At 41.9% G+C, this 18,624-nt stretch overlaps 1 protein-coding gene across 1 annotated transcript in view; it reads right to left on the bottom strand.

Moving 5' to 3' along the window:
* Positions 1 to 18,624, bottom strand: part of Cdca2 (cell division cycle associated 2) — a 36,233-nt gene that overhangs the window by 6,821 nt on the left and 10,788 nt on the right. Inside the window, exons 6-13 of the mRNA XM_029562456.1 lie at positions 16,880 to 16,964; positions 14,554 to 14,762; positions 13,241 to 13,325; positions 12,488 to 12,729; positions 10,750 to 10,825; positions 8,845 to 8,927; positions 7,750 to 7,884; positions 67 to 238 (exon numbers count right to left, since the gene is read on the bottom strand). Coding sequence (XP_029418316.1) covers positions 67 to 238; positions 7,750 to 7,884; positions 8,845 to 8,927; positions 10,750 to 10,825; positions 12,488 to 12,729; positions 13,241 to 13,325; positions 14,554 to 14,762; positions 16,880 to 16,964 — 1,087 coding nt within the window. The remainder of the gene's footprint in view (positions 1 to 66; positions 239 to 7,749; positions 7,885 to 8,844; positions 8,928 to 10,749; positions 10,826 to 12,487; positions 12,730 to 13,240; positions 13,326 to 14,553; positions 14,763 to 16,879; positions 16,965 to 18,624) is intronic.

Raw genomic sequence — 18,624 nt, 5'->3', positions numbered from 1 at the left:
TTCAGGAAAGTGGAGAGTGAAACGGTGAACAGACAAGACACAAGCAGAGGGACCAAGGCACGGCACCTGGGTGTATCCTGTGAAGGCCAGTAGGTGAAGGGGTTGTTTCAGAGACTTCAGGCAGCTCGGGAATAGGACTCAGGAGGGGCTTCTTGGATGCAATTTCTCTTTTTCCATATAAAGATTTCTGAACAACCTTCTTTGCCTTTCTTTTCTTTTTTCTGAAACCTTTACAAACCTAAAAAGATATATATTAAGGCACTGTAATTAAGAATGATGTGGCACATGTTCAACTCTGACCCTTTCATGTCTAAGGTATCTCTATCAATTACACAGTTAATTTTTAAAGGATAACTTTTACAGAAAAAATAAGATCCATTATTCCATTCAGAAAACTGGGTTCAAATGACACAGATAAGAGACAGTAAGATAAGTCATGTAAAATCAGATAAAATACAAAGTCAACCTCAATGTACAAATTACACAGCAGCTTTTTCTATTTCCACCAGGCATTTGCCAAAGTGAGAGATAGGTAGGTAAGTAAAGAAAGATTAGATGCCGTAGAGTCGGGCAGACCTAATTCATGAGAAACTCGAGGCTAGGTATTATGATAGCTTAACATTAATCTGGATGAATTATCTACTGACAGGCCATGGAAGGCTGTTTTCTGTTCCCAGGCCTGCATGAATACACAAGTGTTTAGATCACGTTGGAAGGCAACACAAATCTGGCTGAGTGTATGCAAACAACAAATGAATTAATCCTGGTTAAAATAAAAGCGGTCACATGGGCTTGAGGTATAGCTCAGTGGAAGAGAAAGAGAATTTGCCTAGATGCAAAAGGCCCTGGTTTGATTTATAGCACTGTAACAGAGAAAAAAAAAAAAAAAAAAGAAAAAAAAAAGGCAAAGAGAATAAAGGGGGCTTCATAAGAAAACTGATTTTAAAAAATGTGAATTTTCCATTAAAAACCTTTAAAATGTTTAGAGAATTTTGGACTACAGAATTATGTTTAATTCTAGATGTCCTATCAGCAATTTAGAAATAGTTTTGTTAAGTTTTATATGGAAAAGACTTTAGGAACATTCAAATACTATAGTGAAATACAAGAAAGATTGTTTGAATCAAAGGAATGAAAATATACTCAGACTTGCAGCATAAAACACATTTCTGACAATTAATGCTTCTAGAAAGCAGACTACAGCTGAACGTTTGTGCAGGTAATGCCAAGAAACACCACCCGCAGTCCGAGACTAAAAATAAACAGGATGTGGTGTTTAAGGAGCTCCTGGTCCAACAAGGACAAGGCACACTACACTTAGACACCACGTCAGATTTCAGGCAGAGAAGACAGTTCTTAGCCGGCAGAAGTGTTCAAGAAAAGATGTGTGGAAAGCATAATGTCCACCCCCTCTGATCTTGGGACAACCGTCCTGGCTGACTGTGGAGGTGAGGCAGAGAAGGGCTTTGCAGAGAAGGAAACATGTGTTTGCAGGCACTCAACAGAGACGACACGTGGCAGCTGCTATATATGGCCCTGGGATCCAGGCAGGAGCAACAGCCAACACAGCACAGCCCTAGGATGCAGTGAGTCCAGTGGAAGTAGAGTGCTCCTGCATGCTATGGCAGGCATAAACGCCTGTGGGCTTACACTGAAGAAACAGCACACAAGACTTAGATCAAACTGTGCGTGTGAAGGAAAAGATGAGATTCATGAACACAGAAATGGCACAGAACTGTGTGTTCCTTGAGATATCTATAGATAACTTATAAAAACAAAACCAAACACAACATTCCAAGCAGAATTAATTTTGGAACTCCATAAGACAAATACTCCCTTTGGTGATATGCAATATACATTTAACATAAAATTCTGTGAGAAGTTCTCAGCATAAATAATCTCTACACATATAAGGAAAATGCTGGGTTTTTCATGGAACTCTGTCGCTATTCCATGGAACTGAGGAAATGCTGGCTTGGTCAGCAGAGATGCAAGCCAAGAGAAAAGAAGTATTTAAGGTGGGGTTTGCAGATGAGTTGCAAAAGAGAAACAGTTGGGCTCTAGGTTCAAATCTTATCTTTATCACTTAACTGCCAAGCAATGCCAACTGAGTACCTCACCCACCTCTGTAGAATGGGGCCAGAGCAGCTCATCCCACAAACGCTATGACTAATTATCAAGGGAGTGGAGTATGAAATGGCTCACACTGGGCTTGACCCATACTAAGAGCTAGGTGCTTGCGATTCTAACTTCCGAATTCCTTTCTGTTACTTTGAGAACACAGAGAGAAAAATACCTTAGAAAAATCTTGAATTGTTGAATAAAAGTATGCTATACAATGTTTTGGTATCTGAGTACACTGTGAAATGGCTCCATCAAGCTAGAACCGATCTACGACCTCACAGTATCAATGACTGAATGGATGAGTGAATGTCAAAGAAAATGAAGTTTTGCCATGCTTACCTGAAATCTGCTAAATGTGTCTGAAGGAGATTCTGTTTTAAGGTCATGAGCCAATATACTAACAAAAATATAACAAGTCTATCTGTCCTAAAAATATATCTAGCAGTGCTGATCAAAATTTGGATTTACCTAAGTACAAAAGCCTTCCTTATTATGTAGTGATCGGAACCCTGGGGGTGCAATCTGTAAATGGTGAGGACGGCTTAGCACCCGGAGTGGACAGACAGCTGAAGGGACTGGCCCTACTGCAATTTACTTCCCTTCCAAATCAGGTGTTTACCATGCAGGGAAGGAGGACCAAGGCAGAAATTATGCTTATCATTCATTTTATTTCTATAAGTAAGACTTAAGATGTTTTCAAAGAATAGCTTTAAAATGGTAACAGCTTTAAAATGGCCAGGTGTGTTGTCATGTGCCAGTAACACCACAATGTCAAAAAAGGGTGAGGCAGGAGGGTCCCTGGAGCCCAGGAATCCAATGTGGGCTTCAGCAACACAGTGAGATGTTGCCTTGAGGGAAAATAGAAGATTATAAAGAATTCTAGCTCAGGTCAGCTGATCAAACTATAAGGACGATGATAACGCACACACCCCTCTAACCTGATATGGGTCTTCTGGCCAGTTCCATTTTTAGTGATTGTAGTCATCTTCCTCTTTCTAAATATATCACGACACTTCTAATTTTTTGGATTTTAAACCATCAAATACCTCCAGAGTTTACTGAGTCCCATATACCCAGCAAGCAATCTTAGCAATCATAAACATATAGAAATTATGCTTTATAACCCTTCCTCTGGATTCTGAAACACATTCCAGATACTGTATCATTTTGCCTGAAAAAACATCCTGCCCTGTGTCTAAACTACTGATCTTTTTCTTTCTAAAACAATTGTAAATACTATTCAACAATAAAAAAGTACTGATAGCTACAACCTGGACCAAGATGTAGAGCGTCCCTGAGCCCAAACCATCCCATGAAACAGTGAGGGGCCGTTCTAATCTAGGGGAATGTCAGCACTTTGCCAGCTGCTCTACCTTGGCCTTGGTGTGGGTGACATATGGGGGTGTTGTGGTTGTAGCTGTCTACTTCCTGGTTCAAGGGCATGGAACACTGGTAGTGACCAATGTCTCAGCTGCCAAGTACCAAGCTGGAAGAGCTGTAAGTCAGATGCAGACTCAGGGCCTCGTTTTTTACAAAAGGTTGTTACAGTGTACAACAGGCTCCGACAACACTTCATTCCAGCTATAGGTGGCAAAAGATGTCCCACAGGGAATCCAGATGTTTAAATAGGAACGGAAGAAGGTCACCATCACCCCAGGTACACAAAGAGCTGACTTTTTGCCAGATTTCTTAATTCCACCTGTGGCCGGGGACCGTCCCTGCGGCCTTCACTTTCAGCTCAAGTTTCTTCTGCTTTTCTTGTTTCTGCTTGAAAACTTGGCCTCCTCCTCTACCTCCTCCTCCTCCTCCTCGGCCTCCTCCTCCTCCTCGGCCTCCTCCTCCCCCTCCTCCCCCTCCCCCTCCCCCCCCCCCCCCCTCCCCCCTCTTCCCGCCCCCCCCCTCCCTCCCCCCCCTCCTCCTCCCCCTCCCCCTCCCCCCCCCCCCCCCTCCCCCCTCTTCCCGCCCCCCCCCTCCCTCCCCCCCCTCCTCCTCCCCCTCCCCCTCCCCCCCCCCCCCCCTCCCCCCTCTTCCCGCCCCCCCCCTCCCTCCCCCCCCTCCTCCTCCTCCTCCTCCTCGTCCTCCTCCACCTCCTCGGCCCTCCTCCTCCACCTCCTTGCCCTCCTCCTCCTCCACCTCCTCGCCCTCCTCCACCTCCTCCTCCACCTCCACCTCCACCTCCTCAGCCTCCACCTCCTCGGCTCACCTTCACCTCCACCTCCACCTCACCTTCCCCTCCACCGCCAACCTCCTCGGCCTCCTCCTCCACCTCCTCGGCCTCCTCCTCCACCTCCTCGCCCTCCTCCTCCAGCTCCTCCGCCCTCCTCCTCCACCTCCTTGGCCTCCTCATCCATCTCCTTGGCCTCCTTCTTGGGCTGTTTCAGGGGCTTCTTCTTGACACCTTCGTGGCCCGACATGGTGTCTGCCCTCAATTTCCATTTTAAAAATTATTTTCCTGTGTTTTTTTTTAAATAGCATCCCCTTCTTAATTTTATGAAGACATTAAAAAATCTAACAGATTATGTATGTATATTTTTTCTGTTCCCTAAATAATTTATTTCCCTGAAGTAAAAACTCTTTTAAACTTCTTAGTATGATTCTTATTTAAGAAAAGACTAGATAAGATGGCAAGATTTTCCTGTGTTCCAGCTCAGTCTTATGCATGGAAATTTTCCTTGATAACTCCATGTAGGGTAGGGAGGGGCGGGGCAGGGCAGAGTGTAAGTGTCTCAACTGTCAGGTTTTGCTTTAGGGCAACAGCTGGCCACCAAGTTTGTGGGAGTTTCCAAATGACAGAATTGGACTTAAACTTAGACGCCAACATCTGTTCTGAACATCAGGGTGGGAAAGGGGGCGGCATGCCCACTGGTGCAGATTGATCCATATATGAGACATCAATTAATCTGCTTTTTTCCGAGTACTACTTCTCAGGCTTCCCATTAACTGTACCTGCCAATTCTGGGCCTAAGTCTCTTGGGATTCCCACAGGCAGGCTGGTTTCCAGATCTCTCTGGTTCCCCTCCTAGCACATTCTGAGCTGTAAATCTTTCCACCTCTTCTCTCAGTCAACATATTCCCATCTGCCTTGTCTTCTAGAAATTCATCGAAGGCCATCATCTGTGGCTTCGCACCCTCACTGCTGCCTTCTTCTATTGCTGCTCTGTCCACTGCTCTGATTGCACACACTGCATGAGGAGGTCCTGAGGGACCAGAATAATCCAATGCTTAGTACTTCCTCAACTTTCTGGCTACTGATTTGATGGACGAAACATATGTGCATTATCTATAACTATTTCTTAACACTCTCCCTCTCTCCAAATATATATGTATATATAAAATCAATTTTTTTTTTTTTTGTCTCTTTCAGACAGGGTCTCCCTGTAGTCCCAGCTGACCTGAACTCACTATGTAGACCAGGCTGGCCTTGAACTCACAAAGATCCGCCTGCCTCTGCCTCCCAAGTGCTGGGACTAAAGGCTTGCACCACCATGCCCAGCCATAAAATCAATTTTAATACAAGTGGCATGCATGTTTTTATACACACACACACACACACGCACACTTTTTAAGAAAAAGAATCACCATTTCACCAAAGTGTGAACTAAAAAAGGAAACAAAGCAGGAAAGCTCATAGCTTCTTCTGAATTTGACGACTTGGGGTATCTGCACTGATCAACGAAGAACAGTAGTCTTTACTATTTCATGGAAGACAAGTTCATGGACTGTTTTGTGTGGGTGTGCATGAGGGATGAAAGTGATGAGTTTTGGAAATATTAAGTTTAAAGAACTTATAAAGGGCAGCTTGTGAAGAGATACCCTTGGGCAACTGAACAATGCACTAATGGATGCGGATTTTCAAATTTGATCATTAATAATCATGCTGCATAAAAAAAAATTCACCCAGAAAATAAACAATTTACAAAAGTAAAGAGCAGAACTGCAAGGACCATATACGCTAATGGGTGGAAGGAAAATGATCCTTTAATAGATATTGCAAGGAAGTATTCTTTACATCAAATGCTGTTGAGATGTCTATGGAGTATAGGACTTAAAAGTATGCATGAAGCTTGCAACTAAATGACTACATGCACAGGAAAAATCCAGGTGGAGTGGAGACGTGATGTAAAATGAGACCAAACTACAAGCAGTATCAGAAACTATATTATGGTAGTACCACCCCCAAACCTACCTGTCTGCAGTGGCAGAAGGAAAAACTAATCCAGAGTCAAAATTTTGGGCTAAGGAGAACAGCGAATTGAGATTACAGATGAACACTGCTAGAGCAGTCCAAGATGCTCAGGATGAACTATTAAGTAAGAAAGGTGGAGGAGGGGGCATTTGCAAGCTAGGAGTAGACAGAAGGCCAGAAATATTCTTAGAAGAATGGATACATGGGTAAGGGAGTGAAGGAAGTAGATGGACAGGAGGCTGAGGTCAAAGAGAAGCAAACGTGCACTTCTGGAGGGATGGTAAGAGGGTGACCGCAGAGGGAACTGCTATTCCTAGGGGCTTCAGAGAAGTAGTCAGGATCGCCAGAACACTGAGGAGTGCAGATGCTCGATCAGTTAAGCACATGGACGGTGCCAGCTTCTGGGAAGGTTGGGTTCTAATCTTTTCCTTAAGGAGAAGTAACTGTGACTGCAAGTCCAAGCGCCCTCTCTGGGATAACCAGGCAGGCACAGATGTAGTGTGGGGCTCATGGCCACTAGGGGCGTTCATTCAAAGACACAGGGGTGGGGGACTCACTTCTTCAGCATTAGGTTACTAACATCATGCTGTGCACAGCGCAGCTGGGCACTCTGGAGGAGCTTCAAGTGCAGGAAGGACACAGTTGTCGCTGTAGAGCCCCTCACAGAATACTGGACCCGCATCCAGTTGTTTGTGACAGTCATTTTGTCACTATCACAAATAGCAGGCAAAGTTCAACGAGTGTGTGCGTGACAAAGTGGGGAGACCTGACTGACTGACTGGGGAGAACTGTTAAGGGTAACCAGAGTGCAAACAAATGAACTGTTAACTGCTGAATATTTATCACTAAAACTAAGACCAGAATCTAAGTCTGAGAGGTGGTCCGAAGCCTGCTAAATGTGGAAGACTCCCACTTTCTAGACCATGAAGGAAGGGTCCATAGCTCATATCCCATGACAAAACAAGAAAATAACTGGTGAAGACAACCATGTAACTTGTGGTATCTGATGGTGCTCTTTCAAGGACCAGAAACATTACCTGAAAGATTATTTAGGTTGCCTGGCAGTTAATCTATACCATAGATTCTACATCTATAATTCAGCACTGGAGAGGTTGAGGCAGGAAGATAATGAGGCCATGGCCAACCTGGGCTACATAAAGAAACACTATCTCAGTAAAAAAACAAAGGGAGATGCGAACCAATTTTCTGTCTCTACAGTTTACTGTACTGGATGCACAGAAAGATGATGCAAATTCAGAACTGCCCCTCAGGTAATCAGTAGTTGAGTAGTTAACTTTTTTATTCAGTTCCTGGATAAGATGATCTTAACCTTGGATCCAGTATTAACTAGGGAAAAAACATGGTTTCCGCATGTTTCTGGTCACACGGTGAGGAAAAGTGCCACATGATGTACACTGAATTTTGAATAACACTCTTACCAGTTTCTTTTTAGGAAGTGCTCTGCTGGTACATTTACTGTCTTGGGACTTCCTCCTCTTAATTTTCTTCTCTTTCCAAGGCTCAGCTTCTGTGTTATGGGAGCTGCAAACATTCTCTTCTGCAAAACCCACCAACTGGTATAGAAGAAATTTTAAGTAAAAGCACAAAGCTCGGGTCATTTTCTAATGTGTAGCTTACCTTTCACTTCCGTTTCACTTCCCTTGATACGCCCAGCTCCCTCCCCACCCTTTGATGCTGGTGTTGGAGATGGCAGGGAGCTGGAGTTACAGGTAATTGTAAGCCACCAAAAGCTCTTAACTGCTAAGTCGCTCTTAACTGCTAAGTTATCTTTCTTGCCCAATCAGTGTTTCTTAATTTCTAAGTTCCATTAGAAGCACATTAAGCGAAATTTAGAGTTAGGGAAATAGTAATTACCATTTTCTAATTTATCTAAGAGAGATTCAGAAGGATATTACATTAAGAAGAAAGATGATTTGAGAATTAGATGGTTTAAAAATTCATCAACTATTCATGTAGAACATAACAATTTAGTTATTTACTTATATGTTATTGGGTATGACAAAGACGGTCATGACCTGTTGAATTGTCTGGTTGGAACTATCCAGCAGCAGCTGAAAGCCCAGTGACAGCACAGGTAAACTTGTAAACCGCAATGCTGGAGGCCAAAGTCCAATCACATGTAATTTAATAAAAGCAAAAGACACACAACAAATGGGAACTATGCTCATCACTTGAAACCCAAAGTAAAAACAAACACTTTAAGAAGTATATTTATGGCCTTTTCTTATTTATATGCTGGTCTCCACATTCACCTTAATACAATTCATAAAATCACAGATATCTAAAACTAAGTTAACAAACAGATCATCTTCCACAGTAACACAATTCTGAATCTTGCTCTAGTGGCTTTTTCATCTAGCAGAATTAAAGTCAGAGCAATAAAATACTAATCTTACACGAAGTAGGATAAAGTCATAATACTTAATGGTCCTAATCAAATCAGGATTTTGTCCATTACCATGATAATGAAAACAGGAAAAAAACCTACCATAATATTTAATAGAAATATTTACCTTTCTTCTGTTAGAAGTCCGTGTTGGTCTACTTTTACAGGTGATCTTCTCGTGGTTATTTGAAGAACTAAAGGATTCAGTGCCTAATAAAAAAGAAACAAGAAAAATTAGGTTATTAACACAAAAGTATAACACACACCGTATTTTAAAAGCACCACATAGGGTTTGAGTCAGTATCACTTATAATATCATATTTAGACACAGATAATTATGAAGAATAAATTTTGAGACCCCAAACAATTTTCTAAGGAAAATTTGAAGGTTACTGAATATCCAGAAACTTAGACTGTTTGACACATTACCACACTAAGAGAACAGGAAATTACAATAATCTAGAATATGGTAAATGCACTTTCATAGATGTTCATTTTTTCCAAATTATATTTTGCATAATAAAGTAACAATAGGGGCATCAATGTTCAGTAAATAATTTTATGAAGCTTAGGACTTTTTGACTTGATTGTTTTAATGTCACACATGAAGGTAGTGTAATGTGTTCAGAGCTTGGACTCTGACTTAATGTACAGCTGGGATTTTTCTATGCTCATAAAGTCAGGCTGCATCTATGGGAAGGCATCCAAGGATCCCGGTAAGGATGACAGAGCAAAGGTTCAGATCCCAAGTGCTCCCCTATGCATCTGTCGGCAAATTCACATGGTGTGTCAGAAAATTCAGAAATCTTTGTCTCGTCACAATCATAAAAGACAGAATCACTTGAGAATATATGCACCAAAGATGCACTTTACTATTGATTAAACTTTTGGCCATTTGAGAATGTCCCTTGCAATCCAAATTATGTCAGCTGTGCAAGTGTGGACAGGCATTTACTGCTAATACTTAACAACTGGAGATCCACAGCACTGTATCAACTTTGGGGATGACTCACTTAGGTTAAATGTGGGTGATTATGAGACTCAGATGGCGAAGTCATTTCTCATAAGCTTTTCTACACTGTATTGCTAGGGTTTTTTTTTTTTAAACCAAGAATATACTGTACCACATAAAAAAGTCAAAGAACAAAGAGGCTGACTTTCACATATTGAAAGCAGTAATTACGGGGCTGGGAGGTAGCTAAGTTGGTAATGTGTTGGTAGAGCACAAAGGCTTGAGTTAGATCCCCAGAACCCATGTAAAAAAGCCAGATGTGGTGGCATGAGATAGAACCCCACAGCTGGGGAAGACAGGCAGATCCCCAGGGATCACTGGACAGCCAGTCTATGCTAATAGGCAAGCACTAAGCCAACGACAGTAATTACGGGGCTGGGAGGTAGCTAAGTTGGTAATGTGTTGGTAGAGCACAAAGGCTTGAGTTAGATCCCCAGAACCCATGTAAAAAAGCCAGATGTGGTGGCATGAGATAGAACCCCACAGCTGGGGAAGACAAGCAGATCCCCAGGGATCACTGGACAGCCAGTCTATGCTAATGGGCAAGCACTAAGCCAACGATAGACCCTGTCATCCAAAGCAAGGTGAATGGCTCCTGAAGAAAGAAGCACAGGATGACCTCTGCCCTCTACATAAGCATGCACACAAAAGCATGCATACCCCACATAAGTTTATCACATCTGCACATGCTTACACATATATACACATAAAATGGCATTTATGATTTACAAGATAAACCAAAGTTGGACCAGAGAGGTGGCTCTGTAGGTATGAGGGCCCCGAGTTCAAATTCCCAGAACCCAAGCAAAAAACACCAGGTAAGGTCGTGTGCATGCCTACTCCTATTGCTATGGGAGGCAGATCACAGGGGCTTGCTGGCTGACCTGGCTTCAGATTCAGTGATATCCTGTCTCACAGGAATAAAACAGTGATACGGTAGGCAACCACATGAGCAAGCAATCACACACAAGTGTACATACCACACACCCACGCCCACACACCAAAACATATATGTTATACCTGAAAGAGTCTCAGCTATTGAAGATTTATTAGGACTCAGAACTGCAAATGATACCTCAAGTGGTTCTATGTTTTCCTAAACAGAAAAAAAGCAGCATACATTAGATATCCCTACATTTAGTGACTACATACAAGCTGTGCCTCAAAGAAAAATGCTAAGAATGCTAAGAATGTATCTTGGTAGGAGGAACTGTAAGCTTTAAAAAACAAACAAACACAAAAAAACAACAAAAAACAAAACCCTCAATAGAAATGAAGAAAACAAAAGTAATTTGCAATACTATCATCTTCATGATACCATGTCTACCCACTGTAACAACCCAAAATAAAAATAAATTCTTTATAAAGTCACTGAAGTAGTCCTATTAATCCACTGACAAGTTATTTGCAGTTTATTTAAAATCCCATGGTCTAATTTCTACAAAGTAAATTTAAGAAAACTATTAAGGAACAAATCGAGTAACATTACAGTATTATTCAAGAAATTCCACTGTCAAATGTTAATATAAACAAAGACAGTAAACCTTCCCACATAATTGCCAGGAAGACAGCAGCAACCAGTCATTCATAGATAGAATGTTAGTTTGAAGAAATTTCCTTTTCTTACCCGTTTGCCTAACCTTATTTTTAATCAGAACGAACACTGCTTCTGCTGCCTTGTCTGAGAGGATCATAACAATTTTTTGTCTTATTCTGGTAGCATGGTAAATAATAGTCTTTGTCAAATGGCAAACCAAGCTTTCAGTCCTGGTTAACTCTCACAGGGCTCCGAAGAATGATCATTTTATCTATGTTATGTTCCGGCTTCAGCTTCTGGAGAGTGTGTCTACAAGCAGCACCGTAGCTGCTCAATGTTTGGTAAAATTCACCAGTAAAATTACCCGGGAATTATTTTGTGGGAAGGTTTTAGAGACAATTTAGAATTCTTTAATATAGGTCTACTAAAAGAATTTATTTCTTCTTCAGTGAAGTTTGACATTTTATCTGTCATGGATTGTATTTGGTTTACCTAAGTTGCTAAATCTGCTGGCACAGAGTTGCTGATCTAGTCCCTCCTGTTCTTGCATACATGTTAGGACATATGGCACTATGTCTCTGCTCGCCTTCCTGATACTGGTCATTGTTCTTCCTCTTTCCTAATTAATCTGGCTGTAGGTTTTCTAAATTCTTTTCCAGCACACTTTTCCCATCGTATAAAATACAGTACTCCAATTCTAAGATGGCCGCTGCTTTTCCCCAATTTTAACGCCGCAGACATTTGAGTACATTGTCCAATTCATGGTGCATTTTCAACATGTAAAATATTTTTAAAATATGTTTATTTTATACGTACGAGTGTTTTGCTTGCATGTATTTAAGTGCGCCCATGCATGCAATGCCTGTGGACACCAGAAGAGGGTACTGGATCCCCTGGAATGGAGTTAGTTGCCATGTGGGTAGGTGCTGAGAACCAAACCCAGGCCTCTGCAACAACAGCCAGTGCTCTTAACTACTGTGCCATCTTCTCCAGCCCCTTCAGCACTTCTTTTAGTGATACATAAAAAAGGGTACATCTTACAACCAATAATACTATTTGTAAAAAGGTAAAACATTTTATGTACAGAAAAGAAATAGAAACCTGGCGTGGCATGGCATTTGATCTGTCTCATAGTCTGAAAGGAAGCTAGTGCCCGTGCGGAGACGGCAGTGAGGTCTGGTGAGAACACAAGCACATGTGCTCTGTGCTTTTCAAGCTTACAAGATTCTCCCCGTTGTCATCAAAATTTGGCTGAAGTAACTGTTCGGCAACTGGTGAGTGCTCAGGCAGCAGGGGACTAGTATCACTCAGATCCTTCTGAGGCACAGGCGTTCCTCCTTTACGTAATGGAGTATTGGCTGGTAATGACTGATCAAACACTTCAGGGCTTAAGTCTTCTCCAAAAGTAACTTTCTTCCTCTTCCTCACATTTAGAAAAACTGGTGTTTTACTGTTTTCTTGATCTATATAGACAATAAATGAGAAAATGGTTTAAAAAAAAAGCTGTACTTATTTAAAAGGCAGATCCTAAAATTTTTGAAGTTTATTCAGTTGTTATTTGTATAATAAAAAAACAGTTTACAGAGGAAATTCAAATGGAAGAAAAACATACTTTCAAGTAAAAAATGGTATTGATTTTAAAATAAATTATACAAAACTAAAGTGTTAATAAAATTGGAATATAAAGTTCTTTACAAGCTGTACCATTAAGTAAAAATGAACAGTGAAACAGGTGAACTCTTTCTGTGTATGCACATGTGGTGCTGGGACTCAAACCCAGTATTCATGCATGTTAGGCAGGTCCCCCAGCAGCGCTCCAGCCCTGAGCCACCCCCTCAGTCCAGGACCGACGACAACTCTTTCCCTCGCCACTGCTCTCCACTCCATGTAACTCCAGGAGCAGCAAAGCACGAGCAGATGATGAAAATCTGACACTGTATCAAGTTTTAGGAAGGATAAATAGGAACAATTTACCCGCTTTTTGTTCTCTGCAACAGAATGAAGGATCTGGAATCAAGTTTGGATGAGTCCCTCCATCGCAGAGGTTGTTGCTGTGCTCCTAATCAAAACAAACACAATGAAAACCTCCCTCCTCAGGTAAACGTGCAGTCATCACAAAGAAAAGCAATACTGACCTCTTTTCTTGTCTATTTTCCTAATTGTCTGGCTTATAACACCATGTTTTCAGGCATAAGGAAGAACTGAATTCCCTACTTTAGTAAATAATATTGTAGGTCAAAATTAAAGAACAGACGTTCATAAATATGGGTTAAAATCACCCCATTTCCATCTAGAAAACAGATAAGGACTGTGAGAGGCTCCAGCCACCGTCCCGCTTTCAGGTGTCACTGTCACATCAGACAGACTTAACAGGAGGTCTGAGCAGAAGAACTGTACCACCACAACAAAGGTCAACGACAGATAACAGGTGCCTTTGTCTCAAGCACAAGAACAGCCTTTCTTAAGTGCTAACATGTCATGCCTGCATCATATACTCTTGAGGAATAAGACCGGAAGGAAGGTAGTTTTTGTCTTTCTGTTCAGTCCAGTGAAGACTGCAGACAGGCATGATACAAAGAAGGGGACTAAAACACTAGACAGAGACAGAACAAGCCTCGCAGGAGAGCTGGACCTACCAGCTGGGTCAAAGTCCTCTCCTAATCACCACCTACTTATCCAGCCTCAACCAGAAATCCTTTCCAGTCCACATTTTTGAGAGCTGCTCCTATTGCATACTCCAAGAACAACACGTGCTCTAAGAACAGTTCTGCTCTAAACCTCATCAGCTACCTCGGAGTCAATTCTTTCTCTAGACCAGGAGAATCTACATTCCATTGCTCTGAAATGAATTTATACAAGTTTTCAAAGTTTAATTGTATACTGCTGTGTCTAAGGCTGAAATGTTGACAAACCTTCAAAAAATGCTACCCCGTTCCCGCAGCTTCCTCTCAGATCGACTGAACTTACAGAAACATAGTTGGTTTAAGTGACTTTTTAAACCAGGTATGGATATTTCATAAATTGGCACAATCATCATGGTTCACTAATATAATTTGTCGACACAATTATTAATTTACACTGTGAATTATAAACATGCAGTCTACTTAAATTCTAAACACTAATATTAATATAAAACAAAACTAATCTCAACATAATGCCATGAGAAAAAGTGAGAAAAAAAAAGTGAGAGTAGGCATTTCCTTCACACTGTGTGGTGAGTAACACTTATTACTGCTTTGAAGCAAAATGATTTTTTCACTTCTTTGCTTTAGGAAATCGCTTCTTACCTGTAAGCCCTCTGCAAAGGGTTTATCAGGTTTCTTCAATACAGAACGAAGTACAAAAGTCTCAGAGGATGGGCTGTTGCTCCTGCACAGAGGTTTAGCTGGTAACCTGATGTCAGGGACGATGTCTGAGTTCCCTTGTGCTGTGGGTGTGTCAAGTGGAACAGCATTAATTGATCTTGTGCCATCTACACAGTCAGCAACCCCAAGTCCTTCAAGGTGAACGAGAGGTGGAAAATATCGAAATCCGCTTCTTATAAGCCCTCTGCTATACTTGCAAATATTTTAACATAGAACTAGAAATTCAGCAGGGTATGAGACTGCACGCCAGTAACCTCAACACTCAGGAGGTGGCGGGCAGGAGAACAGACAGTTTAAAGCAGCCTAGGCTGCACAGAGAGACCCTGTTTGAAGAAAAAAAAAAAAAAAAAAAAAAAGAGTGCTGGAGCTGTAGTTCAGAGGTAGTGTGCTTGCCTGGCACATGCATGATGCGAGGTTCAATTCCTAGCAACGTATAAAAAAGAAAAAAGAAATTCAATCCTAAATGTCCTGCACAGGGAGCAACACCTGAGACTTATCTGGAAATCTGGAGGAGAGAACAGCATTGGTCACACACTTCAGTTCCAATCTACTCTGAATAAAGAAAAATAAGGTTTTTGTCTCCCACAGAAATCTAGGCAGACCAAAGGTTTAGGAATGAGCCACACACTGCTAATATGCCTTTTCTTACAATACCTACTACTTGCATCATACAGCTAACCTGAGGCAAGTCTTGAAAAATGAGTGGTTTTACCACTCAAAAGGGAAGCATTTCAGCATGCAAGGGCCATGAGAGTGAGATGAAGGGATGAAGAGAGATTATCAAGACAAACAGGTCAACCTGCCACATGTGCTCGCCAAATAACCAGGTAGTTTGAAACCCTGGATTCCATTAACAAAGGCCCCATGGTTCACAGCATCCCCTCATCCCTGTGTATCACAGCCCTTCTGGGTAGGACTTCGTGGGTGCTCACAAGGTATAGATATATACCCTTGTCATGATGTGGACACTTCAGATGGTCTGCTGAGTGAGGGTTGGAGTAAAGAGACAGCACCTCATACAATCTATAACTATCGTCACTCACTCGTAATCAAAGTCTCCTGAGAACAAAGCAAGAGAACCGGCAAGAAAGGTGACAGCACCTCATTTCATCTCAGTAACAAACCCAGCCTGGCCTGGGCCTTTCCTGGCAGGTAGGCAGGCAGGCAGGCATCCACCTCAGTACTAAAATGAAAAGTCCCAGAAGCTCCACAACAAATGCATAAGAAGTTAATTTTGAAGTGGAAGGAAAACTCCAGGGGGACATTTAGGTCATGGAAGAGTCTAGGTAACAACCAAACAAGAAATGAATAAAGGAGTGATTACACTCAGTAAATACAAGAGATTTCCTGCCTTAGCATACATAAACATTTGATGCTTTAAAGCAAAACAGTGACAGCAATGGAGCTACAACTATGCAAACATCTCTGTCATCTATTGTACAGCTGACTATAAAAGCCATGGGAAGGGAGGGAGGGAGGCAACTGAGCCACAGTCTGTACATTTCATGTTTTAGGAGAAGGCATGCAGATGCCGCTCAGAAGACTGAGTCCCAGAGCAACAACAGGAGGGAATGAGGTGCAGCCAGACTAACAAACAGCAGTGAACTTGACCCTGCTCAAAAACCCCAGTGGTGTGCAGCGTATTTCCAACCAAATATCCTTGCTAATTACTACATCCGTGGGCCTTGCTTTCTCATTGTTTTCCTCCCTGAAACAGATCTGTTGCCCATGATAGACTGGACTCCTCACTGTCCTGCCTTACCTTGCCAAGTGCAGGGACTATGGGCAAGCAGCACCATGCCTGGCTGGCCTACTCTTTATACCATTACCCATGGTTTGGAACTACTTCACTAACTCTTTTTTTTCCTTTAATTAAAAAAACAAAACAAAACAAAAAACATTTGGGGGGAGGGCACGCCACAGAGTACATGTGGAGGTCAGAGGACAACTTGTAGGAATCGGTTCTCTCCCTCTACCATGTGGGTTTAGGGGATTAAACTCAGACTATCAGCCTTGGCAGCAGGTAAGCCATCCCATCTGCCCTAATTTTTTTTACATAGTAGTTAAAAGTCACAAAACAACAATTCCAAAATATTTTCTACTGCGTCAAGAATTCCTAAAACATAGGAAACTGCTTTTACTAATCTGAACTTAATGATACACTAATCACAAATGTCTGTGAACAGAGCAACCTATACTTGCATGAAGAAAAATACCATGTGTACTCACATGGTAAATACACACTTACCATGTGAAGCCTCCATGAGCTCTGGAAGGAGAACAGACTCAGCAACTACATGTCCAGACTCAGCTGAACCAAGTTTCAATGACTTCTAAGAGAAAAAATGAAAGAGAGAAAAGGGGGCTGGAGAGATGGCTTAGCAGTTAAGAGCACTGGCTGATCTTGCAGAGGACCCAACACCCAAATAGCAGCTAACAATTGTCTGTAACTCTACTTCTAAGGCATCCCATGTCAGCTCCTGGTGTCTACAGGCATTTTATGACATGGGTACACTCCGACCCATGTATGCAAAACACTCATAATAAAAAGAAATTTTGAAAGAGCAAAACGTACACTTTATTACTAATAGAATTACTGATCCCTCCATGCAGATTCCAGTGAGCATTATGACTACCTGGAAGTCTACTGGTGCATCGGTCCCTTACGAGCCCTCAAGCTCAGAGCACACAGGGAACCAACAGCACAGTGCCCACCCTCACTGTAAACACCCCACAAAATAATTTCCAGTAACAGAAAAAGTTTAAACAACACATTTTTACTGCTTTTGAAGCCCAGAAAACTATCTTGCTATCCTTCAAAGAGGAGATTCTCAAAACATAATTGTATTACTTCAGAAATCATTTCTACTTTGAAATTTATGTCCAATGAATCAAAGTTCTGGAAAGAAACAATTACTGTTGCTTTTGCTAAATGATCATTTTATATTAATGCCAATGAAGCACAGGGAACAATTATAAGCCAGTCTGGGATACAAACATAATCTACTGGAACTGAGAAATCGCTAGTTACCACCAAACACCTACTAGATCAGATATATACCAGATATAGGCAACAGATAGTACAGAAAAAGTTCCAGCTGTTGGGTTGGCAGGATGGCCCAGGAGGCTGAAGCATTTGCCTCCAAAGCCTGATGGCCTGAGTTCAATCCTAGATCCTGGAGTGGAACTGACTTCTGAAAGCTGTCCTGTGACATCCACAAATGCACCTGGACCCTCTTTGCTTTTCTCATACAAATACAAATGATAAATTCACAATTAAAGAAACAGTTCTAGCAGTAGTGCTGTCAGGAACCTCCTCTCAGAAGAAATGCAAACCTCGGATCACTCCAGAATGGAGAACTGAACAAGGAAACTGTCATGAGACTGGCTTCCCATTCCCAGCTGCACAAAGGCCACCAGATCTCCAGAAGTATTTCTTTCTCCAACTTGACTACGTTATCGCTTTTTGAGAATCTTGACGGGCTTTAGAAAACCCTTAATGCTACTTGAAACAAGCGAGTGAAGAGAACTGCTGAGGTGTACCTGCTTCCTAGCCAGTCCTAGATAGACTAGGTGAGCACGAGGACCAGACAGGCAAGCATGTCCCAGGTGCAGACTGATGGATTCCACTGGTGTTTAAATAATCTGCCCACGAACAGGTGCTCCCTAAGACAAGCTGCACCAGGGTACAAATGACGTGCCTCAGAGTGGAACCACTGACATGTAGAATACCACCTCTGCAGAAGACCCTAGGGCTTCATCTTTTTATAAAAGTAGTCAAAAGCAACCGACCTATCTAAACAGTTTCTAGCAAATCCTAAACCCATGGACAACAAAATTAACACAGTAGTAACACAGGTGACACACATGTAACACACACACACACACACACACACTATGGTATCACTATGGCAGAACTAGGAACTACCATCAAAGGCCTCCAACAGTCCTAAAACTGCCTACGTAGAAAAACTCGAGCTCTGTTTCTGCGTG

The sequence above is a fragment of the Nannospalax galili genome, unplaced genomic scaffold, assembly GCF_000622305.1.
Source record: "Nannospalax galili isolate Female #2095 unplaced genomic scaffold, S.galili_v1.0 scaffold915, whole genome shotgun sequence".
Taxonomy (NCBI): Eukaryota; Metazoa; Chordata; class Mammalia; order Rodentia; family Spalacidae; genus Nannospalax; species Nannospalax galili.
This window is presented reverse-complemented; position numbering and strand designations above follow the sequence as displayed.